At 39.4% G+C, this 26,115-nt stretch overlaps 1 protein-coding gene across 1 annotated transcript in view; it reads left to right on the top strand.

Moving 5' to 3' along the window:
• Nucleotides 1-26,115, top strand: part of ELAPOR2 (endosome-lysosome associated apoptosis and autophagy regulator family member 2) — a 214,685-nt gene that overhangs the window by 130,566 nt on the left and 58,004 nt on the right. The window contains exons 3-8 of the mRNA XM_056117955.1: nt 6,488-6,683; nt 9,176-9,323; nt 12,700-12,786; nt 17,046-17,151; nt 18,296-18,448; nt 19,224-19,312. Of these exons, the coding sequence (XP_055973930.1) occupies nt 6,488-6,683; nt 9,176-9,323; nt 12,700-12,786; nt 17,046-17,151; nt 18,296-18,448; nt 19,224-19,312 (779 nt within the window). The remainder of the gene's footprint in view (nt 1-6,487; nt 6,684-9,175; nt 9,324-12,699; nt 12,787-17,045; nt 17,152-18,295; nt 18,449-19,223; nt 19,313-26,115) is intronic.

The following is a 26,115-nucleotide window of genomic DNA, read 5'->3' as shown; positions in this document are numbered from 1 at the left end:
CCAGGCTCTTCTGTGCGGGGGAGATACTCTCGGTAGCTTGCCGGGCTCTCCGAGAGGGGCGGAGGACTCGAACTCGGGTCGGCCATGTTGGCTGCGTGCAAGGCAAACACCCTACCACTGTGCTATCTCTCCAGCCTTTTGTACCATAAATTATTTAAATTATAACTAACACTTATTATGTACTAAGACAGGAACACTGTTGAATGCTGTATATGAAAACTTTCTTTTATTCCCACAACTCTGAATATATTTTTTCCATCTTTTACAAATGATGACATTGAGGTAATTATGGAAACTAAGGTGAGTTTCAGATATGTCACATTAAATGTAAAATTTAGGCCAAGAAATCTGATATTTGTATGATTACTATTTTATAATATTTTTAATTGAATCACTGAATTATAGTTACAAAGTTATTCGTGATTGAGGTTCAGGCTCATAGCGTATCATTTGATAGATCTATATATCTTCTGGGCTTTTCTTTACAAGTAAGTTTCTTTTTGATCTTGCTGATTTCAATGTACTATCTCTATCTTTGAATTTAGTCATCATGAGTATAATGTGTCTTAGAATTTTCCTAGTTGAGTTTATTTTAGCTGTGACATGTCAGGCCACTTGACTCATGGTGACTTTTTTCCTCAGCTGAAAAATTCTTATCAATAATTTCTTTAACTGTTGGTTCTTCTTCACATCTGCCTTCCTGTGCCTCAGGGATTCTGATGATCCTTATATTGTTCCTCTCAAACTTATGTCATAGTTCTCATGGTTACTGATCATTTATTTTCAAACCATTTTCCACCTTCAACTGTTTCCTAGTGGTTTTTCTCCTCTTCCTGTTGGCACTCCTTGATCTTTTGTTCAGCTTCTGTTATTGTGCTGTTCAGAGCTTCTGTGGAGTTTTTAGTATCACCTGTCATGCTCTTTATTTCTGTCGTTTCTGATTGTAATAGTTTTTTTCATTTTGACTCTTAAAACTTCTTGTTCCTTGCTGACTCCCTGTGCTGTCTTTTCTTTCAGCTCATTGAGCATCCTTATCATGGTGTTACTAAAGACATTGTATAGGATTTACTGAGCCGGTTAGTGTTGTTTATGTCTTCAGTGATACTGCTTTTGCTCACTGAGCTTAGTGAATGTCTATGTGTTTTCCCTGTTAGTTTTCTCATGTTCTTGATAGAGTGGTGGTGAGTCTTTATAGTTAGCTCTCCTGGAAAAGTGAAGGATTTGGCTGGGGATTGGTCTCTTTCTTCATTGCGGTTCTCACAGAATGACTGGTAATATAACTGTCAGCAGACGGTATTTTGTTGAGTAGATATGTTGCTTCAGGAGCTGTGGTTTGGACCTGGGTATGTGAGATATACCTCTGGTCATTCCAGAGTCAGACCTCACCTGGGATGGCAGAGCTGTAAGCAGAAGGTAAGGAAGGAGTTGTGATATGATTTTTCTTATGATTTTTCTTTTTTTCTTTCACCTCACCCTCCTTTAGGCACTGTGGTTTACAATACTGTTACAGATAGGGTATTGTGCATATCATTTTATTTCCTTTCAATATCTAGTCCTGGGGGCTGGAGAGATAGTACAGCAGGTAGGGCGTTTGCCTTGCATGCAGCCAACCCAGGTTTGATTACTCTGCTTCTCTCAGAGAGCCCGGCAAGCTACCAAGAGTATCTTGCCGGCATGGCAAAGCCTGGCAAACTACCCATGACATATTCAGTATGCCAAAAACAGTAACAAGTCTCACAATGGAGACATTACTGGTGACCGCTTGGGCAAATCAATAAACAATGGGAGGACAGTGACAGTGACCTAGTCCTGCTCTAGAGTGACCATTTCCCTCATTGTTGTTAGTTGTCCCTTTTCTGATTTATCTTACCTCCCTATACCCTACCCCATGATGGTAAGCTTCCCACTAAGGACTATGTTTATGTATATACTGCACATGGGCTTGAGCAATAGCACAGCGGTAGGGCATTTGCCTTGCAAGCAGCCAACATGGCCGACCCGAGTTCGATTCCTCCACCCCTCTCGGAGAGCCCGGCAAGCTACCGAGAGTATCTCGCCTGCATGGCAGAGCCTGGCAAGCTACCCGTGATGTATTCGATATGCCAAACACAGTAACAACAAAGTCTCCAATGGAGATGTTACTGGGCCTACTCGAGCAAATCGATGAACAACGGGAGGAGAGTGACAGTGATACTGCTCATGAGTGAGATCTTTTTGTGTTTATCATTTTCCCTCTGACTTATTTCACTTGGCATAGTGCTCTCCAGATCCATATATCAGTAAATTGTATGACTACATATTTTCTTAAAGTCAAATAGTATTACATTGTGTATATACATGATAGCATCTTTATCTAGTTGTCCATTCTTAGAAAAATTGGGCTATTTACAAATTTTGGCTATTGTGAATAGTGCTGCAATGTACATAGGAATACAGATTCTCTTTTTCCTTGTGCTTTTAGGCCCTTGAAGTGTTGAATAATATTGATAAATATTTTATAAGACAGGCAATGAAGAAGCATATGAAATATAAAGGGTTGGAGCGATAGCACAGCAGGTATGGCGTCTGCCTTGCACGCAGCCAACATGGCCGACCCGAGTTCTATTCCTCCGCCCCTCTCAGAGAACCCGGCAAGCTACCGAGAGTATCTCGCCCTCACGGCAGAGCCTGGCAAGCTACCCATGACGTATTCAATATGCCAAACACAGTATCAACAAGTCTTACGATGGAGACGTTACTGGGCCCGCTCGAGAAAATCGATGAACAAGGGGAGGACAGTGACAGTGACATTTGCCCCTTCTGCATTATTATAATAGTAATTGAATGAATTGACTTTTTTTGGTGCATCAGAGCAGGAATCTAAACTTAATGTCAGCTATGTTACTTGGTGAGTGGTAGTATTTTGTTGTTTGTTTGGTTTTTGTCTACTCTGGGTTGTGCTTGGGGCTTACTACTGGTGTTGAGCTCTAATAACACTCTTAGAGCTATTTAAATGTACTGTGCTTAATTTTTTTCTCTAGTAAATGATAATAATATTTTTTATCCTTCACAGATCACTTATAAATCCAATCAGTTTGCATTATTCATAGGTTCCTTATTGAAAAATTTCATCTATTTAACTTTATTGGTAATCCCTAAATAAATAATTAAATATATATATACTATATATATATATATAGTACTTTCATCACAGTTTTCAGACATAAGAAAACAGTGAAATCCTGAGGATGAACAAAGTGACACTGCCTTATTTTATTTTACTTTATATTAGCAGGGTGTTGGAGGCCACAACAAATAGTGTTTAGGAACCCGGTGATGCTGGGGATTGAGCCAGGGTCAGCCTCATACAAAGGAACTGCCTTAATCATTTTTTCTGTCTTGCCAACCCTGAGATTTTATTTCTCACACTATCTATAAGTGCCCTTTATAGAGTCTATTTGTCTTTTTTTGTTTTGCACTTTTGTGCTTTGCATTAATGTTATTATTTTAAAGAGACCCCAAATATAGTGCTGGTTAATTATCCATAGTGCAAGAAGGCTTAAGATATACCTTTGGAGTAATTACATGTTAAATAGCTCAAACATGAGTTGCCATTCCATTGAACCATATTAATGTTTAGTGTTGATATATTAACTGTGTATTAAAATATGATATTTTAGACTGCTTAGAATGGCTTAGACATAAAACAACATTTGGTATTGAACAGCTAAAAAATATAGTGTAACCAAAGATTTTTCAGGCAACCACTCTGCTCAAGACAACTTTATTCTTGTGAAAACTGGAATTTTTGGGCCAGAGAGATAGTGCAGTGGGTAGGGTGCTTGCCTTCATGTGGTCAACCCAGTTTTGATCCCTGGAACCACATATGGTTCGCTGAGTCCACTAGGAATGAATCCTAAGCACAGCTAAGTTTAGCCCCCCAAAAAAGAAAAAAGAAAATAAATCAAGAATTGATTCTGTAATAAATATATTACTTATATTTAACATTATCTCTCAGTTTTTCTTCTGGCCTTAGATAAAAAGAAAAAACTCAGAAAAAGTGAGGGATATTCTAAATGACTTTGAGAACTAACACTCTGGAATTAGCATCATTCTATTTGGAAGGGAAAAATTTTAGCTTGCAAATTTCCTTATAGCAGTTTATCAGAAATATATTATTAGTTAGAAGTTTAGTTCATCTATGATTAAACTATATTCCACAAAAATTCAGAAAGTGAATAATTTCTGCTTAATATGTTATGTATTTTTTAATCATTTTTATCGAGGTACCAGGATTCCCAATGCTGTTAACCTTAGTATTCTTAGTATTCTGTCAAAACTATCCACTCTGCCATAGTGGCGTGAGAGGGAGCATAAGTGATGTGTGTGTAGGGGTGAGCAGCAGCACTGTAGCACTGTCCTCCCATTGTTCATCGATTTGCTCAAGCAGGCACCAGTAACGTCTCACAACAAATTGTGAGAACAAATTATGAGACTTGTTGTTACTGTTTTTGGCATATCGAATATGTCACAGGTAGCTTGCCAGGCTTTGCCGTGCGGGCGAGATACTCTTGGTAGCTTGTCGGGCTCTCCGAGAGGGGTGGAGGAATCGAACCTGGGTCAGCCACGTGCAAGACAAATGCCTTACCCTCTGTGCTAGGGGAGCAAATGGGGGAAGTTGTGGCTGTATTTTAATGAAGCTTTGCATATAGAAACAGGCAGCACATCTGTTTGGACTTACAAGCTTTAGTTTTCTGACCATCAACTTATTGTCATGTTGGCTCTTGTTCTGTTTATCTCATTTATCAAGTTAAGGAACTACTCTCTGATTGCAAGTGTTTTTTTTAATTATAATAGTAAAATTTAAAAATTCCTTTGATGTAGCGCTGATAGTGATAATAATATGTAGTAAGCATTCTTTAGAGCCACGCATGGGGCTAATCACCTTATACTAAACGTTATTTTCTCCATGTAGCCTTGTGAGATAGTACTTTGTCATCTCTTTTTTTTTTTCAAGAGATAGAAACCCAAGTTGAGAGACATGAAGTAACTCATCCAAGATCATTGGTTAAGAAATGGCTCAACTTGATTTCAGGATAGTTTTGCATAGACATGCAATATTTTTTTTACCTGAATCTTTTTTATTTTTCAATGTACATATTTTTGAATATTGATTTTAGAGTTAGAAGTTATTGTATGTGCTGGAGAGATAGTACTGTCAGAAAGGCAATTGCCTTGCAGCATTGCAGATGGCCAATTCTCGTCCCATTCCAGGAACCACCTTTGAGCCCCGAAGCAGAGAGCTAGGAATGATCCTTGAGCAAGCATGTGTGGTCCCAAAATCAAAAAAGAAAAATAAGGTCATTGTACATTGTATTGTATAGAACTTTAAGAACTTTAAGTTAAGTAAATACCTTTGGATTTTACCTCTGATTCTTTAATTAGCCTTTGAAAATTAGCTTATTTTTATTTCTCTCTGAATTTCCAAATGGATTCTGAAAGAGTAAGCTATATAAATGCAAGTCTTTGCTGCTTTGCTTTCTGCTGGGAGATTTGTTTTTCTTTATGGAGTAATTTGGAAGCTTTATTTTATTCTTATTTCTTTAGTATCTTGATTAAAGGATTAGAGAGCCCTTTGCTACATTTGGGTCACTAATACCGCACTGATCACAGGGGTGTGCACTTGGGGCATGCAGATGCATTGTTGAATGAATAATAGCAGCAGAACCACATTTCTGCTTGTAACTATCGACTATTCTCATGATTTGTGCCTGTTCTCTTTGGGCACAGACCTCGGAATTAGGAAAGAACTTGACATCGGTAAAAAGATGTATACTAGTAGTGGACATGACTTGGTTGGAATTGGAGAATTAAACAGGTAGGCTCATGATTTCTGAGATATGCTTGTTTACTGTAGTATATGGAATATGGTCCACCATCCTCCTTTTGCCTCTTTTATGTTTAGGTCTTGCTTTCTGTTCCAGCCTTCTGTTTGCACTTAGATGTTGATAAGTTTAATTAGAAAAGCTAAAAATAATTATTCTTGTTTTCAAGGCTCTGTGTCTCTCACATCAACTGCTAAGTAGTCTCTATATACAGCAGTGCTTTAATGGATATATTAAGAGAAAGGTGCTGAGATTCAGAGACAGGCGGTGTTCTCTATTAGAGATAGGGAAGTTAGTTATAAAGGGGGTCTGAATGGGCATTTCTAGCTAGAACAAGTGAGTTGGTTAGTATCGCAAAAGACATAAAAATACCCACCATAATAAGAAAAAGGATGAAGAATTGGGGGAAGAGTTGAAGTTTTGCTACATTTGGAAGAGCCTTGGGCAAATGAGAAGGAGCTTGGTAAATGGGCTGGGACCAGATTGTGACATAGAGGTAGTGGTAAAATGTTAGAAAGCAAATTAGGATGTGGCTGATTTAGAGTTTTATGAAAAGAATTCTGGGGAAGGGAATTGGTGACAGAATGTAAGTCTAATGGAGTATATGTTCTTCTGCCTTCCAGCTTTCTCCTGTGCTTCTGGGGAGTACCTGGAAATGAAGAACCAGGTATGCAGTAAATGTGGCGAAGGCACCTACTCCTTGGGCAGTGGCATCAAATTTGATGAGTGGGATGAATTGCCAGCTGGATTTTCCAACGTTGCGACTTTCATGGACACTGTGGTTGGCCCTTCTGATGGTAGGCCAGTCGGCTGTAACAAGTAAGAATCCAAAGGAGTCTTTGGATCTTGACTGCTTGACTGAATGCTTGGGAAAAGGGACGGTTGCTCTTTTCCAGAAAAAAGATGAGCATCATCTTGGCATTGATGGGGACTATGGATACACTAATTACAAAGAGTCATTTATAGATAGTCCTTGAAAATAATGTAGTAGGATTTTTCTGAGATTAAAATAATTATCTCAAGTTGTAATGGAAAGCATGTGCAAAAATGTAGTGTTTACTAGAAATCCAGTGCATTTTTAATAATCTACTTAGTACTACATTCGAGTCCATGTTTTTCTTAAACACTTCTGTAATTTTTAATGGATAGTTTCAGATCTCTCTTTCATTTTCTATTTTGTTTTTGATTTTTGTTTCAGGCCTTGCTCCTAGGTCTGCACTTAGGGGTCACTTTTGGTAGGGCTTGGGGAACCACCTAGGGTGCCGGGAATCAAACCCAGTGCAGCAGAGTGCAAGGCAAACACCAAACCCCTTGTACTATCATTCCAGTCTTCCTTTTTTCCTTTTTTATCTAAAAGAACAAGTAAACTTCATTTAGACATTTGATAGTCTCATGTAAAATAAAGTGAATTTTATTTAAATAGCAGGACTCTCCTTATACCTTTTTAAAAATAGAAGATGTTTAACTTCACCTATGATAATGATGGAGGGTGAATTGTTAAAGGCTACTTCAGACTCTGGACTCTGGGATTGCTCCAGGCAGGGCTCAGGAGAGCATGTGGTACCAGTCGTCCTTCCTTCTTTCTAGCAGTCTCTGCCAAGTGACATTTGTACTCCTTTGATTTATTATAAAATTATAGTATAAGAAAATTTAATTTGTATAATATATTAAATATGGAATATGTAGAACTATAGCACTGTCCTCTCCCTCATCGATTTGCTCAAGTGGTCACCAGTAACGTCTCCATTGTGAGACTTGTTGTTACTGTGTTTGGCATATGGAATACGCCATGGAGAGCTTGCCAGGCTCTGTGATGCAGGCAGGATACTCTCAATATCTTTTTTCTGGGGGGTGGGGGTCACACCTGGCAGTGCACAGGGGTTACTCCTAGCTCTTCACTCAGGAATTACTCCTGGAAGTGCTCAGGGGACCATATGGGATGCTGGGAATCGAACCCAGGTCATCTGCGTGCGAGGCAAACACCCTATCTGCTGTGCTACTGCTCCAGCCCCTACTCTCAGTATCTTGCCGGGCCTTCCCAGAAGGACGGAGGAATCACACCCGGGTTGGCTGTATGCAAGGCAAATGCCCTACCTGCTGTGCTATCGCTCCAGCCCAAATATAGAATATATAATAATAAATTATAGTAAGAAACATTTTAATAGTGTCTATTATAAACAGACTAGCATGATAGCACAGCAGGTAGGGCATTTGCCTTGCATGTAGCCGACCTGGTTGACCTGAGTTTGATTTCTCCACCCCTCTCGGAGAGCCTGGCAAGCTATCGAGAGTATCTCACCCGCACAGCAAAGCCTTGCAAGGTGCCCGTGACGTATTCGATATGCCAAATACAGTAACAACAAGTCTCACAATGTTACTGGTCCTGCTCGAGCAAATTGATGAACAGGAGAACAGTGACAGTGACAGCTATTATAAGCAATTTTTTCTATTAGGACTGTAGTGCCAAAGACTATAGGATTATTTCTTAAGCTCTGTATTTATGTATGTGTATGTATGTATATCTACACATGTGTGTAATTAATTAAAAAAGTTTTTAAAAGGAAGGTACTTGTGGGATGCTTTGAGAGGTCAGATCTTTCCTGAGCTCTGCTTTGCACTGGTTAGGCCTATGGACTCTAGCCCCCTCCTTGTTCAAGAAACACAGAGGAACTCTAACCTTTCTATTGGACCATGGTACCTGTTCCTCTCTTATATCAAGAATCATTCTCCCCACTGCCAAATGCATGTGTCTCTAAATAGAAAATCACAGTTTGTTGTAGATCCTAAAGTTACCAGCATTCTTGAGCTTGTGGACATTTATTTCATGACCAAGTTTTTAAAAATACTATTTTAGGCATCATGATTTCTAATGCTGTACTGGTAGGATTTTAATGCATAAAACATTTCCGCACTATACCCTTTATCAGACTGTTCACTTCCTTCCACAATTGCCAAATTGTTGTCCCTTGCCCCTGCCCCATCCCTCCACCATGGTTAATTTACTAATGAAATTCTAAGTTTCTATTGCTTTGGGCCATTTGTTGTTTCTTTACTGTGTTTCATGACTTAATTTTTGACAGTTAGTATCAGAACTAATTGATTGACTACATAAGCTACACCAAGATTTAGGAAGCACTAAGCAATCAACCTTGTCCTAGTGGTGGTGTTGGCCTCTGAGTTTCAGAAAAACTTCAATTCTACTTGGTGATTTTCTCATGGAACTGTGTTAATACCTAAGCTACATACTTCTGTAAACAAAAGAGTTCTGAATCCTGACATGTAAAGTGTGCACTGTGATCTTGTTTCTGCAGCTCGTCTTGGATCCCTCGTGGGAATTACATCGAGTCAAATCGTGATGACTGCACAGTGTCATTGATCTATGCTGTGCACCTCAAGAAGTCGGGTTATGTCTTTTTTGAGTACCAATATGTTGACAACAACATCTTCTTTGAATTCTTTGTAAGGCCTTTTTTTATTCTGGAGATTGCTTTTTTTAAAATTTTTTATTAGTGAAACACCATGAGGTACAGTTGTAGACTTACAAGTTGTTGTGCTTGGGTTTCAGTTATACAATGATCGAGTACCCATCCCTTCACCAGTGCCCATTCTCCACCCCACCAATCCCAGTATCCCTCTCACCCCTCCCATCCCTCATCCCACCCTGCCTCTGTGGCAGGACACTCCCTTTTGTTCTATCTCTCCTTTTGACTGCTGTGGTCTGCAGAAGAGACATTGGGTGGCAAACATGTTCTGTCTATAGACTACTTTCAGCATGCATCTCCCATCCTGGGCAAGGGCAGTCTTACTCGATTTTCCTTAACCACTTGTTCCCTTTCCTTGTTTGCCTCTTTAGTTGTTTGTTAACATTTTGATATTAAACATGTTTTTGATAAATTTACATTGTCTTATTATTGTTTCTTCTAAATTCTCACCTTGTAGAATACTCATCATCTTTTAATTGTGATCACAGGATGAGTATTTGTTCAGATTTTTGTAGGACAAATATTTCTCCTAAGATTCATATTTTAATAGCTGATGATGTGAATTTATTTAAAAACATATTTCTATCAATTTCAGTTTTTTCTTAAAAGGATTTAACTCTAAACTCATGGGTTATATTTTGGAAGTGGAAGTGTGAATAAATTTTTGATCCCACTAATTTTAGATAATAAAGGAGTAACAGATGAAATAATTGCTATTCTGATATGAGATTAAGTATCATTAAAAATATAAGATAAAATAATAGTCATTAGAGGAATTGAATTACATGATGCAGAATTTGAGAATGTGCAAATCACTTGAGTACCTGTTTTCAAATTAACTTCTTATACCTGTAACTGGAAACATTTTGCTTGCAAAGTGTCTATGGCCCAGATGTCAAGAAAAAATGTGCTAAGAATTCTAAAACAAATTTACATTGCTCTTATAATGGAAATTTCTAAGTTAAAGGTTTCCTGGGAAGAGTCCATTTCCACTAATGTCTGAACCTTAGATTTGAAGTTAAAGATTCTGGCTGTAATCCAGTCTAGATTTTGCAGTTGCCCATGTGCTATTGGGCAGTTAAGTTTGCTTTTCTGCTCTCAGCAATCCCTTTTATAAAATGTTTTGTGTGAAGGCACCTTTCAGTGAGCATTTTGATTCTAATATCCTTTGATGAGTTTAAGAAGTTAAGTAACCTTCAAACAGATTTACTTTTAATGCCATATTTTGTTTGCAAAACTCTACATGGAAGGAATTAATTTCTAATCCAGGACACTTTTGCAATAACACTTTAGTAGTTTACAAAATAAGCAAAGTTAGGAAACATGGCAATTGTATAACTGTTAGAATAAGCATTTAGTTTTGTATAGTCCTTTATGTCTTTTGAGTTGTCAATTAAGGTACTTCTGAAGCGTGAAGTTTCATTGTTTCTTCAAGATAATAACTTTACTTCTGTTTATAGACTAAAGGGGATGGTGTTTTTATGAAACTTTTAAAAATTGTTTTAGCTTCATAGTATTTATTTACTTAAAGGGCCAACTCTCCACAATCATACATATGGTTGATTGGATTGGAAATGTCTGAAGATTGATAGATGCAGTTGTCCTTCTGGGCATTATATAATTTAAAACATTAAAGTACTTTATCTTAATGATAAATAGTACTAGTTTTCCCCTAACTTTCAATAATTTTTCTCATTTTTTCATATGGTGGGATCGAGGTTGGGCCACACCTACTGATGCTCAGGGCCTATTCCTGTTAATGCTTAGGGAGCACTCCTTAGGTTGCTCAGGGGACCATACATAGTGCTGGGCATTGAGTACAGTTGATGGTGTGCAAGGCAAATGCCTGAATTCCCATACTGTCTCTCTGGCTCTCTCCTACCTTTAAAAAAATAATGTAGCTGAAATCTAGAGCAAATAAGTGACTAGACTAAGGCTATTTTATCTTGACTAGCTACATTTATAATGAATAACAGGAACTCAAGTCTTCTGAATGCCAGTAGACTGTCATGATAATACATGGTGTCTGAGTGCATCTGGGAAAAAAAAAGCTTTTAGCTTTTCTAAACACAGACAAGCAGAGATAATTCACGTTCTATCACTGTTTTAAAATGGCTTAACACTTGCATAAAAAGCTGATTGTGCTTACAATGTCAATAGGACCCTTATTTCAATTAAGGCAAATATCCTCAGTAGCTGATAGCTCTTTGTAAGGGTTGAGAATTTTTTCCCCCTTAGTTACTGTGTCTCTAGAAAATATATCTTAATGGAAAATATTTAAAAGTAGTTTACAAATTGAGATTACAAAGGAATGATTGGGAGAACTGATTGGCAACATGATTGGGAGAAGAAATAAATAGCCACTCTGATTGATATTTAGATGATGGGTCTAATTTTAGTTTTACTATGTTGCTGACAATTGTGATATTATAAAGATGGTCTGTCTTTGCTGTCTCTTTATTTTTCATAAGCCTGAGAAAGTAGTTTTCTAAATTCCTGTATACTTGAGAATAATTGTATAGAAAACAAAAATGTGCTGACAGTGATATTAACTGTAGTTGTTCAAACTAACTTGGCAATGATTAATATTTACACCAAATAAAAATTTGGGACTTTAACTTTAACTGTGTCCACTTATACATTTGAAAGAACCTTGAAGAGTTCTTGAAAAAAAGTATACTTTATTTAGAAATTTAAAACTAGTTGCACTTCTCCAAACACTATAAAATAACCTTAACTAAATATATATGTGTATATATATACATATATGTATATATATTATATAAGTGGACTTGTGCAAGGTCATTGTAAACTTTTTAAAACACTTTAGTTAAAATTGGTAAAATTTTGTAACTATTTTTTTCTCCTTTATTTTCTATGGTGTCCTTTTTTCTCCCTCTCAACATCCTCCCACTTCCCTTTATTTCTTTTTTCTTTTTTTTTTAATTTTTAATAGTGAGACATCATGAGGTACAGTTGCAGACTTACACATTTTTGTGCTTGGGTTTCAATTATACAGTGATCAAATACCCATCCCTCACCAGTGCCCATTTCCCACCTCCACGGATCCCAGTATCCCTCCCACCTCCCATACCCCCCATCCCACCCTGCCTCTGTGGCAGATTCCCTTTATTTCTTAATGGGCAAAACTTTAATAGTAAGGATGGTTTACTTAGAACCAATCAGTCATCGGCAGTTGTCACTTTGGCTTCAGAGGTCCGGATGTGTTATTTGTTGACAATTATTTGTGGCCATTATTAGTTTGCTGTGAAAGAAATTATTGCTGCATGTAACAAACTTAATTAAAGCAGTTATTCAAGTAGCATCATAAGGTCCCTGTGTTTAACTCACAGATTCAGAATGACCAGTGCCAGGAGATGGACAGCACGGCTGACAAATGGGTGAAGCTCACGGACAGTGGAGAATGGGGCTCTCATTCTGTAAGTCTCTCTTCCTCTTTCCTCATCCCCATGCTGGGACTCTGTTTTCCCCACCTTTTAGTACATTTAAAAAAATTAAATAAAAATTTCACTTTGCAAAATAAAATAAAAAAATATTGCTTTAGATGGTTTCTAATTAGGGAAGAAGTTGCTTTTATGTTTCACTCATGCTCCATTCAGGTATTTTTAAATTCTCTCTTTAGGTCTCTTTCATTTCTCTCTCCTGTCACCTTGCCCCGAGGCTTTCCTCCTTTTTGAAGGAGTATAGATAAGGAACAAGGTGATCCAAAGACCAATGAACCTCTGAGAATGCAGATTTCAAGACTGGTGTGTTACCTGGGACACAATGCCTCTAGGCATGGAAAGGATCCTTGAGTTTCTTTTCGCTTTTAATATTTTAATTTCCTTCACAATTTTTATTCAAGCTTTATGATTTACAAAGTTATTTATAGTTGAATTTTAGACATACAGTATTGCATCACTTCCATCAGCAGTATTAACTTTCTTCCACCAGTGTCCCAGGTTCCCTTCTATATTTCCATCCCCTGTCACAGCCTGCCCTCTGGTCTGGCACCTTTCTAAGTTTGGTTGTTAAAGTTTGGGTCTCTTTGAATTCCTTTCATCCAGCTTTCTCTGAAGTAGCACTGTAGCCCTGTCCTCCCATTATTCAATGATTTGCTTGAGCAGGCACCAGTAACGTCTCCATTGCGAGACTTGTTACTGTTTTTGGCATATCAAATACACCATGAGGAGCTTGCCAGGCTTTGCCTTGAAGATGGGATACTCTGGATAGCTTGCCGGGCTCTCTGAGAGGGGCAAAGGAATCAAACCCAGGTCAGCCTCATGCAAGGCAAACGCCCTACCCACTGTGCTATTGCTCCAGCCCTTCTCTGAAGTATCTCCAATATAAGAATTTCGAGCTTGTCTTGTTGGGAACTGTGCTAATTCCATTGTTGGAAAGCCCCAATTATAAAATTTATCTGTCTCAGAACTTAAATATACTTACTATCTATTGACACCTGTTGGCCAACTTTTTATCTACTCCCTGCTCAAAAGTAAATTGTCTACCACTCCAAAGGAAAACACTTGGAGTTTGAGGACAAATGATATTGAATCTGTTATTATTTGAGGCACTCTTCCTTTGGAGTGAAACATGAATTTAAAATATAACTCTAGTAGTTATCATTGGTTAAGGCAATTGGTCTAATATCTGACTTTGATTTCTCATCTGAGAAATAAGAGCAATTTTTAAGGGTTTAATGAGATGGTAATGAGAAATACTTGGTGCCTCACAATGGGAATTGAGCACTATTTCAGGAATGTACCATTGATCATGGAACAATTAATAATATGTTCACATTTTGAATATTTTTAAAATCTGTATTGCTTGGAAGTCATTTGGTACCACTTAAGATCCATTCATTTTTTTTTTTTTTTTTTTTTATTTTTTATTTATTGAATCACTGTGGGAAAGGTTACAAAGCTTTCAGGTTTATGTCTCAGTCATGCAAATATCAAACACATTTCCCTTTACCAATACTTATTTTTTACCATGAAGAACCCCAATAAAACCCCACCCCCCACCCCTCCCCGTCCCTGTGAGGCAGATGAATTCTAGTTAACACTCTATCTGCTTTGATTAGATTCATTGTTTCAATAAAAGATTCACCACTATTATTTAGAGTTTACCCCCCCCCCCCCAAATCAGACATGCTGAAAAAGCATTGTGAAGTGATTTGCTTTGTACGGCTGGGTTCAAGAATTAAATGTTGGTTTTGGATTTCTGCTCTTTTACCTATTGACCCTGGAAGTATTTCTACTGAAAGTCAGATAGTTAAGAAATTGGTTTCTGTGTTCTGGAGTCCTGGTCGTGCTGGAGAGCCGCTCGCGGGGGGCAACCGGTGGCCTCGGTAGGGCGTGAAGGGCGGACCGAAACGCCCCCCTTCCCATGAGGTTTTAGTCGCCCCCACACTCCCGGCTCATACCTGCTGTCCACAAGGCTCCCATGTGGCCGCCATCTTTCTTTCCAGAGAGGAGAGGGCGAATGGGGCAACACCCTTTCCCCTCCAGCAGACTTGATGGCCTGGATCAATGCATAGTCCGTTCACTTTTCTGCTCCAAGCTGCTGGGTTCTGCATTAAGTCTTTGTGCTTCTGGGGCCGTGGCCGTGCTGGAGAGCCGCTCGCGGGGGGCAACTGGTGACCTCGGTAGGGCGTGAAGGACGGACCAGAACGCCCCCCTTCCCATGAGGTTTTAGTCGCCCCCACACCCCCGGCTCATACCTGCTGTCCACAAGGCTCCCATGCGGCCGCCATCCTTCTTTCCAGAGAGGAGAGGGCGAATGGGGCAACACCCTTTCCCCTCTGGGCAGAAATGATTGCCTGGATTAACGCATAGTCCTTTCACTTTTCTGCTCCAAGCTGCTGGGTTCTGCATTAGGTCATTGTGCTTCTGGGGCTGTGGCTGTGCTGGAGAGCCGCTCTTGGGGGCAACTGGTGGCCTCGGTAGGGCGTGAAGGGCGGACCGAAACGCCCCCCTTCCCATGAGGTTTTAGTCGCCCTCACACTCCCGGCTCATACCTGCTGTCCACAAGGCTCCCATGTGGCCACCATCTTTCTTTCCAGAGAGGAGAGGGCGAATGGGGCAACACCCTTTCCCCTCCGGCAGACTTGATGGCCTGGATCAATGCATAGTCCGTTCACTTTTCTGCTCCAAGCTGCTGGGTTCTGCATTAAGCCCTTGTGCTTCTGGGGCCGTGGCTGTGCTGGAGAGCCGCTCGTGGGGGGCAACTGGTGACCTCGGTAGGGCGTGAAGGACGGACCAGAACGCCCCTCTTCCCATGAGGTTTTAGTCGCCCCCACACCCCCGGCTCATACCTGCTGTCCACAAGGCTCCCATGTGGCCGCCATCTTTCTTTCCAGAGAGGAGAGGGCGAATGGGGCAACACCCTTTCCCCTCCGGCAGACTTGATGGCCTGGAAGATCCATTCATTTTAACATACAATCTACTGAGCTTTGAAAGTACAAGTAGCTCTTGGCAACAAATATATTTTCTTCACTTCGGAGAGCCCGGCAAGCTACCGAGAGTATTCGATATGCCAGACACAGTAACAACAAAGTCTCCAATGGAGACGTTACTGGGCCCGCTCGAGCAAATCGACGATCAACGGGAGGGCCTTTACTTACTTTACTTACTTACTTACAAAAACTCAATACAAGGGGAAATTTCTTGATGCACTATATTTTGATTCTCTGAAAGGATAAAGTAGTGGGATATGTATTAACTTGGACACTATATAATAAAATAAGTGTGGAAAATAAGAAAGCAAAACACCCCTCAAAATGGGTTTGCCTACATCAGCATGATATTTAATTTATGATTAGAAAAGTGTTCCAGGGAATAGGGAGATAGAGCAAAATGTTGGCATACATGCCTCTTGCACATGAGGCTCTAAGTGCAATCCCTGGCCTTCATGGCCCCTTTGAAACACCAGGTATGGCTCTGGTGGCTTCTAGCACCTTTTGGATGGCCCTGGGTGGTGAAAGGCACTGCTGAGCAGTGCCTTGCTGGACCCAAGCGCTGAATAGTCCAGCCTATGCTCCTTGTCAGGTTGTAATGGTCACTGAGTCCCAGAGTACTGTTTGGGAAACCACCATCCCCACCCAACAAAAAATTTCCATTGGCAAAGGAATAGTATTATTTAAGGTACAAAGTTCATTCAGGATATCTTAGGAAAAGTCTTGCTGTTCTCTTATTACTCTTGCAGCGTAGATGCTTTTAAAAAAGCTTTAAATGCTTTAAATGTTAAATACTTTAAAAAAGAAGCAAACTCATTTGGATGCCTTTTTGCTTTCAGAGCTCAAAGAGCAATTTATGAACAGAGACAGCCTGTATACACACACACACACACACACACACACACACACACACACATGCAGGTTTCATTCAATAAAACAAGAGCCATTACATAGTATAAAGAAAGGCTCCGGGAAAATGGTTCAAAAGTCATTTTATCTTTTTGTTCAGTGTTGGAGAATTTTCGTTGCCTTATTTATTACTAAATATTTTGGATTGGAATGCCATACATTTTTTTGTAGAAGTGTGAGCTTCAGTAGACCCCAGATCTGAATTAACAGACTTTAAACATGGGTTTCAAGTTAATAATTAAGTTTCATTATGCACTATAAAGTAAATAAGGAATTCACTCAGGTACGTTTGAAAGTAGCAGGCCTTATCTAACTTTGAGTGTTTTTTTAAAGGTTATGCTGAAATCAGGCACAAACATATTATACTGGAGAACTACAGGCATCCTAATGGGGTCTAAGGCTGTCAAGCCAGTGTTGGTAAAAAATATCACAATTGAAGGTATGTATTTCACAACAGTCTGTTTTAGTAGAGCCTATTCCTTTTTTAAATGTTATTTTAGTAGTATCCATGCTTTACAATACAATACAATAATAGGGTTTCATGCATACAGTGTTCTAAATCACACACTCCACTGGAGTGTATGTTTCTTTTCACCATTGTCTTAAGGTCCTCTTATAGTAAGTTATTGATTAAATTGTTGGTTTGAGTGGATCAAAGATACATAGGACAGGAACTTGTATTCTGTAAATAACATATATGATGAGTTTTCTAGATTCTGAGCAGATTTTTCTGGAATATTGATTTAATTTTATGCATAAATGAAATTACTCATTTAATCTATATGAAAAAGTAAGCATGATAACTTTAGGTGTATTTGAATAAAGTGTAAGAATTCTTGTTAATAAGAGCCAGTTATTTATTTGAGAAATGTCTTTTGTGCCAAGTATATGCTTTCTCAGGTCACTACTGTGTTCATAGAAATGAGAAATATCTTTTCGAGATGTTTACTAAATCTCTTCTTCTCTGAATTAGCTGTGTCTCTTATGTCCCATTGGACCTGGAATGGTTCATTATCAATCAGCATTACTTTTAATTAAGGCAGTGATTTGCTTATTAAAGTTTGGCTTCATATTGCTGTATAGTTTAGTGTGTTCCAAGAGTGCACACTTCTTTCAGACTTAACCTTTAGTTATAGAGACACCTGCTGGCAAAGCATGAAATTGCAAGACAGAAGGAAATTGGGCTCTCTAAGGAACTCTAAAGTCTTGCCTGACATTTAATGAACAGAGTTAAAAGGGGAAGAAGTTGGCACAAAGATCAGGAGATGGTAGACTTATGAACCTAGAGCAGTCTTTCTAGTTCATTCCACTTCTGAATTAGTAGAGTTATCTTTGACAGCTCATTTTTTTTCAGATTTTGATTACATCTCTAATCTGAATTTCTTACTGAAGTATTTGATTCAGTTTCTGTCCTAGTTTCTTGTATACAGTAAATGCTTTTTTGGTGTTCAATGAATGAGTGAAGGCATTCAAGCCGCACTTACTATTAATATTATTGTTTGCTTGTGGGTAGAAGCAGCGAGAGTGTAGCTGAATTGCCTGCTGCTGTTGGCGCCAACCCTCTCAATCGCTGTTTTACACAGGGGTGGCGTACACATCAGAATGCTTTCCCTGTAAGCCAGGCACCTTCAGCAACAAGCCAGGTTCCTTCAACTGCCAGGTTTGTCCCAGAAATACCTATTCTGAGAAAGGAGCCAAAGAATGCTTAAAGTGTGCTGAAGACTCCCAATTCTCAGGTAGGACTACTTTTCTCCCGTTTATACTCTTTGCTCTTTCCTTTCTAAATTTATGTTTATCAAGTGCCTAATGGAGCAGGAAGTTATACATAAAATGTGATAGAAACAGGAAACCAGAAACCAAATTGCTGAAGTGAATAAACATCGAATTAATAAAGTATAACATGAGGGCCAGAGAGATGGTGGCTGGAGCACACGCTGTGCATGTAGGAGACTGGGTGTGGTCCCAGACACTGTGTGGTCCCTGGGTTCTGCCAGGGAGTAGATCCTGAGCACAGCTGGTATCATCATCATAAACACACATACATAAACTATACACACACATATACACATACACGCATGTGCATATAAGTAAATCGTTATCCCTTGCTGCGTGACTTTTTCCCTTAATATTTTTTTCTGATTTCATACTTCACAGGCAACTATTTTGAAGATGTTTATATTAAACTAAAATTTTTCATGTTGTACTCATATGATTTAACAATAAAATATGCACTTTTCATTTGTTTCATGTTTGCAGAATTCAAGGATAATGGAAATTTAATGGGAAAAAATATCTGGGCATGCTCCATGTATATAAATGAACATATTTATTGCTCTAGGGAAAATAAAATTGTAGACCATTATTTTGCTGGGCCTAACTAGCTCTGTCTAAATCCCTCGGGTCAGGTTACTTTGACTTTCTAGTTATCCACTATTTTTGTTTTGATTTTGACCTTTGCTCCGAGTAACAACAGCAGCAATTCATTTCTGAAATGCACCTTCTGTGTTGCAGAGGAAGGATCCGGGGAGTGTATGGAGCGTCCTCCCTGTACCACAAAGGATTATTTCCAGATCCACACAAGATGTGATGAAGAAGGAAAGGTATGTCTAATAAACTCGGTCAAATGTTATCTAACCCTATATCTAAATAGAGTACTCTAATTTGCTTTTAAGAGAAGTAAAGCATTTGATTCATAACACAGGTATTTAAACAGTGCAGAAGAACTCTATAAGAATTCAAATTCTGGAAACCGGATAGTCTTTGGGTAAGCTGCTTGCCTTTCATGCAGATAGCCCTGGTTTGTTTCTTGGCATGTGGTACCTTGAACACTCTTGGGGACAACTTCAAAGCACAGAGCTCAGTGGCTTCCAAGTACCACTGGGGGTGCCTCTCTCCTCCACCAAAAATCAAGTTTAGCGTCTGAAACTTGCTTTCCTGGCTTAGATATTCTGATCTGCTTCTTCTTAATATTGTGGGAAAGTGAATTGCTGTCTTTAAGTTTGTCTTTTTCATCTGAAAGATGAGGATAATATCAGCACTCCCTTCACAAGGCCACTAAGAGACTACATGAGGATAATATCAGCACTCCCTTCACAAGGCCACTAAGAGACTACATCAGCTATCTAATATATGTTACTTCGCACAGTGCCTGGGACATATGGAACATAATGAATGCTCCATAAATTACGGCTATTTCTAAAAGTTATAACATCAGGAGGAGAACAGAATTAAAAGTTGTACTACCTTTCACAGGATTTCAGTTACCTACAACTTCTCTTTCATTATTTGATCACTCCATAGAATTCAGCAATAAAAGGCATGCAGACATGGGCTAATTCAGGTATAGTCATATTACTATATGATTAGGAAATGGAAAGTCATTACCATATAAAAGACTTTTCATCATAGGAAAAGTGTATGCACAAATACTCTATTTGACCTTTTATTAATTAAAAATTAGCCTACAGTGAGGAGAAACTGAGACCAAAGTGGCTGCAATACAGTATTATTTCTAGATTTAGCACTTTGAAAAATGACATTTTAAAAATCTTAATCTAGTCTATTTTATTATTATTATTATTAATCTAGTCTATAACCTACAATATGGGTGTTATCCCTTTCCAAATTTTTATATTCTTATACTGTATATGATTATTAAATTTTCCCTTTAGTCCATTTTTTTTCAGTTTTGCAGCCATACCCAATGGTACTCAGGGCTTACTCTTGGCTCTGTGCTCAGCGATCGCTCCTTTTGGGGCTCAGGGGACCAAATAGGATGCCAGGAATTGATCCCAAATCAGTCATGTAAAAAGCAAGGGCCCTACCTGACATACTTTCTCTCCAAACCCTAAGTCCTTTCATTTTTTTAAAAAGAAGCTTACTTATGAATGTGTCAGACCTAGTATATTCTAGTATTTAGAGTTCTAGTACTTAAAGCAAGTAATACGTATTCAGAATCGAGGGGTGTCTAGTTTAAATGAACTTTAGTGATAAGACATGCCCACTACTTAAAAAAATAACTTAAATTAATAGCTTGTAAATGACAAGGAGTTATGAACTTAGATCATTGGTTCTACAATAATCATAAGGGCTATTTCTCTGTAGAAAATGTATGTAAGGAGGTGCCACTATGGGGCAAGGGAGAACATTTGAGTACGGTTTTTAGATTGTTAGACCCTCCAAGTGGAGATGTTGGAAGGTGGCTATTTATGCAAATCTCAGATCGATAAGCAAATGGATAATAATTGAGGTTATGAGCTTGGATGAAGTTTTGTTGTGAGAGAATGGAGTGGGCCAATGTCTTGAATTGCTGCTGGAACAGATGAGCAGGGCTGATGACTGAGAAAAGTGACTGTAAAAGTGAAGGACAATCAAGAGTATAATATCACAGTATCAAGTTGTAGGAGTGATACATAAAATAGATTTTATGGAAGAGCCAACCTAAATGAGGACTAAAAAATATCAGTTGGGGACCGAGAGATAGTCCGGGGGCTACGGTGTATGTCTTGCCTGTGACCGACTGTGACCCTGGGGGGTGCAGGATCACCACAGAGTCCCTTAAGCATTGCTGGGTTGGAGGCCTCTGGCATGGCTGGGGTTGCCCAGGGGATCCCTGGCCCCTAGAGCCTGAGCAGCACTGCATCCATGGGCTTCTCAGTGAACAGCCTTGGGCCGAGAAGTGCCAGCATGGCCCCACAGGTCCCTGAAGCACACTTGGGAACCCCCTCCCCAAAAGAGAAGAATCCACTGGATACTGCAACACTGATGTCAGTGGTGAATTTGAAAGAGAATCATCTTTAAAACTTGGAAAGGAGATCAAGTAGATAAGAGAGAATGTGTTTTTTTACATTTTCTAATGTATATGATACGATCATAGTTTTACCTCATTTATTCACCAAATGTGTATTGGATCCATTGGTATTGTGTTTGTACACAGAAATTAGGGCTGGAGAGATAGTACAGCAGGTAGGGAACTTGCCTTACACACAGCCAACCTGCATTTAATCCTTGGCAACCCATAAGGTCCCCTTAGCCCCACCAGGAGTGATCCCAGAGGACAAAACCAAGAGTAAGCCCTGAGCACATCCAAGTGTGGCCCAAAATCCAAAAAAATAAAAGAAATTGTCTTTTGAGGGATGTGCACCGGGGAATACAGACAGATTCTGAGGGTATTGAGGAGACACACTTTTCTGAGACATTTTCTGTGATAGATGAAGGAACTCTCACCTATTTGTCTTACTTGAGTCAAACTGAGTACATATGAAGTAGTATGTATAAAAGAGAAAAATGTATATCTGCCTCTTAGTAAGCAAGACAGAGCTATTTTAGGAGATGATTCAACATGAAATTTTTGTTGAGTTCTTAAAAAAAGTTGTTTGCTTAGCATCATTTTTGTGCAAACATTGATGTATGCTTTCTTATTGCTATGTCCAAGCACACATACAGATTCACTGCTTGAGATCTGACTGCAAAAGAATGTTTTCCAGGTACAGGGAAGATTGAACTAAGGGTTGGAGCACACATCTGACATGCGCGAGGTCCTGAATTGAACCTCCGGCACTACATGGCCCCCAACATTTGTGAGAGTGGCCATGGTGTCTCCAAGCACCGAGGCTGAGTATTGAAACCAGTGAGCCCAATAACGGGCAAGTATTCATCAGAAGTAGGCATTTTTTGTAGGGGGGCATTGGAGAGGAGGCTATCCCTGGTGGTGTTCAGGGCTTACTCTGTGCTCAGTAAGCAGTCCTGGAGGGGTTGGAGAGGGCTCTGTGGGGTATTGGGGATTGAGTCTTTGGTCCAGGAAGGGCAGCTGTCACTCCAGAAACAGGTATCTTTTAGTGTGAGTCAGATGTTTGATAGGGTTTCTTACGACTTCCCTATGGACATGATGGGGAATTGTAAATTAAGTGTTAGTGTTAAGTGTTAATTGAAGAACTATATCTATGTGAAATGTTTCATTTACTAAAGAGATCTCATGATAAAAGCCCACTAGGAGGGATCAAGGTTTGGGGAAGTCAAAGAGAGGAATAATAGCCTGCCTGGCTGGGAACATCTAAGCTAGAACATTCTGGAGCACCAGGCATCAAGGTGACAGTGCTGATTTAGCTCTGAACTCAGCTGGTCTACAAATCCTTGGTACATTTGTGTTGGAGCATTTTAAGGGGAAAAAAAGCAGGCAACAGTGAACAAATTCAGTCTCAAAGGACTATATTTTCGTCCTTCTTTGAGCCTGGGATTTTATTTTGACATGAAAACCAGTGTCCAGTTGATGTAACTGGGTACTTCTTTAAAAGTATTTTACTCCTGCTGAATACATAGTTGGACATGAGAGCTCTTCTGTGAACTTAATGGAAACCATGGAGGTTTTTGTCCTTCTTAGGTTTCTGGTTTCATAAAACATTTTATAATTTGATCTCAACTTGTCAAAGCATGATTTGGTTGTTGGTTTTACACCTGCACTCTGAGCCATCTGCTGCTAAGTTTCATTAATATTAATTATTATCTTTCTCTAGTCATCCAGACATGGAAGCATCTGTCCCCGCTAGAAAGAGAGGCACAGATTCAATCTGCCATGTGAATGGGAGGCTTTGTAAATACAACTTCTACTAAAGAGTAATTGAAAGTTGACTTCTAAATGTTTAAAGTGATCCACATATTTAAAGAAGTTCATGTCTCCTTTAGATATTTACTGTACTCCAAAATCACAGGGTCAAAGTATTTTTTCTTTCTGTTTCATTGTGGGGCCACGCCCAAACATGCTCAGGGGCCCCTTAGGTGTATTGCAAAGCATGCATGCAAGCCCTTTGAAGCAATCTCCCCCACCGCTATATTTGCTTTTCAAACTTTATTTTTACTTTAAAAACTAACTCTTCATGACTTGTGGTTTATGGCTTGCAGATAAATTATTTGCCAGCTTAAACTCAGAGTTCACTCATTTAAATTCACTTCGACTTCCCAAAAATATGTGGCAATTTCAGTGTGACCTGCTGGTCAGTGCTCAACTCAGCACCATCCCTGTCTCATTTGGAAACCTACTAAGAAGGCATCACTCAACGCAATTGGGTTACTATCAAGACAAATCAGCAAATGTGTGCAATGACTATGATTAGGAATTTGATTTATATATCTAAGACATAATTTGGGCTGGAGCGATAGCACAGCGGGTAGGGCATTTGCCGTGCACATGGCTGACCCAGGTTCAATTTCTCTGTCCCTCTTGGAGAGCCCGACAAGCTACTGAGAGTATCCCGCCCGCATGGTAGAGCCTGGCAAGCTCCCGATGGCGTATTTGATATGCCACAAACAGTAACAACAAGTCTCACAATGGAGATGTTACTGGTGCCCGCTCAAGCAAATCGATGAACAAGGGAGGACAGTGCTACAGTGCAGTGCAAGACATAATTTTAAAAAGACAACCCCCAAATGTGATGATTTGCTTAGATTCTGTGAATTTTATATTGTCTTTATAATAAGAATTGAGAGTCTTTTATGGATGCAGACCCTCATTGGTTTTTATTTTTCAGTGATTTGTGATGCTGTAGCAGGAAGAGCCATCATTTTACAGATGGTAAGAGAGGCAGATGGGGGTGAAGTGGCTAGTTAAAACTGTGCCATCATGCAGACCATAAAATTAAAGCACAGAGAGTTGTAAAAAGGAAAGAAAACGTTATTCATATAATTCTGCTCATATGTCTAGTTGTCCTTTTTTCTTTGATTTTGTTGTTGTGAGTGACCATAACCAGTAGTACCAGGAAGGGCTTAGTAACCGCCCCCCCCCCCTGCAGTGTTCAGGCCTGATGGTTCAGGGCACGAACTCAGGCCCCAAACTCAGGCCCCATACGTGCCAGGCATGTGCTGTACACTAGTGCTATATTCTTGGCACCCTGAGATACCTGGTTTTAAAATCATTTTTAAAAGTGTTTTTCTTCAGATAAGGCAATTTACTTTATGCCTAAAACACCAATTGAGAATACAGTCACAATTTTCTGTTAACTGAAAATAACTACAGAGATCCTTTTGGCTCTTCAGCTTCTATCTGGGGCTTATAATTATAGCTATGCCTTTTCTTCTTTTTTTAATTAATTTTTAAAAATTGAATCACTGTGAGATGCAGTTACAAAGCTTTTGTGATTGGGTTTCAATAATACAGTGTTTCAACACCCACCCCTCCACCACTGTACATTTCCCACCACCAATATCCCCTATATTCTCCTGCCACCAAAAACTCCCCCCCTTCTCCCTCCCGCCTCCAGCCTGCCTCTATGGCAGGCATTAGGTACATGGAAGAAAATGTAGGCAGAACCCTTCATGACATTTGAAGCTAAAGGCATCTTTAAAGATGAAACACCACTGACCAAGCAAGTGGAAGCAAAAATAAACAAATGGGACTACATTAAGCTCAGAAACTCTACACTTCAAAATGCTTTTAAAGGGAGAGAATACTTTCAACAGATATTATGTCTAACAAAGGAATCTTTCAGTTTCTTAAAAAAAGAAGGTATTATTAATTTCTCTTTGCATTTAGAATACAGTGTTTTTTTTTTTACTGTCATCCTGTTGTTCATCGATTGCCTCGAGCAGGCCCCAGTAACATCTCCTTCGTCCTAGCCTTGAGATTTTAAAAAGGTCCAACCGTTTTAGAAAACAGTATGGACGATTCTCAAAAAATTAGAATTTGATCTCCCATTTGACCCAGCTATAGCACTCCTGGGAATATATCCCAGAGAGGCAAAAAAGTATAGTCGAAGTGACATCTGCAATTGTTTGTTCATTGCAGCACTCTTTACAATACCCAGAATCTGGAAAAAACCTGAGTGCCCGAGAACAGATGACTGATTAAAGAAACTTTGGTACATTTACACAATGGAGTACTATGTAGCTGTTAGAAAAGATGAAGTTATGAAATTTACATTCAAGTGGTACTACATGGAAAGTATCATGTTAAGCGAAATGAGTCAGAAAGAGTGGGATAGACACAGAAACATTGCATTCATCTGGGGAACATAAAGCAACAAAATGGGAGACTAACACCCAGGAATGGCTGAGATTAGTACCAGGAATTTTGCTCCATGACTTGAAGGCCAGCCACATGTGCTAGGTGAAAGGAAGCTCAGATAGAGAAGAGAGCACCAAATAAAGGGTGTTGTGAGGACCCTCCCAGGGTGGGAGAAGCATGCTAAAAGTAGTCTATAGACCAAACATGATTGCCACTCTATGTCTCTATTGAAAAACACAGTACCCCAAAGAAGAGAGAGAGAACAAGGGGGAATGCCCTGCCACAGAGGCAGGGTGGGACGGGGCGGGGGGGGGGGGTTGGTGGGTGGGAGGGATGCTGGGACCCGTGGTGGTGGAGGATGGACACTGGTGGAGGGATGGGTACTTGATCATTGTATAATGGAAACCC

This window comes from Sorex fumeus, unplaced genomic scaffold (genome assembly GCF_029834395.1).
Source record: "Sorex fumeus unplaced genomic scaffold, SorFum_2.1 ptg000037l, whole genome shotgun sequence".
NCBI lineage: Eukaryota > Metazoa > Chordata > Mammalia > Eulipotyphla > Soricidae > Sorex > Sorex fumeus.
This window is presented reverse-complemented; position numbering and strand designations above follow the sequence as displayed.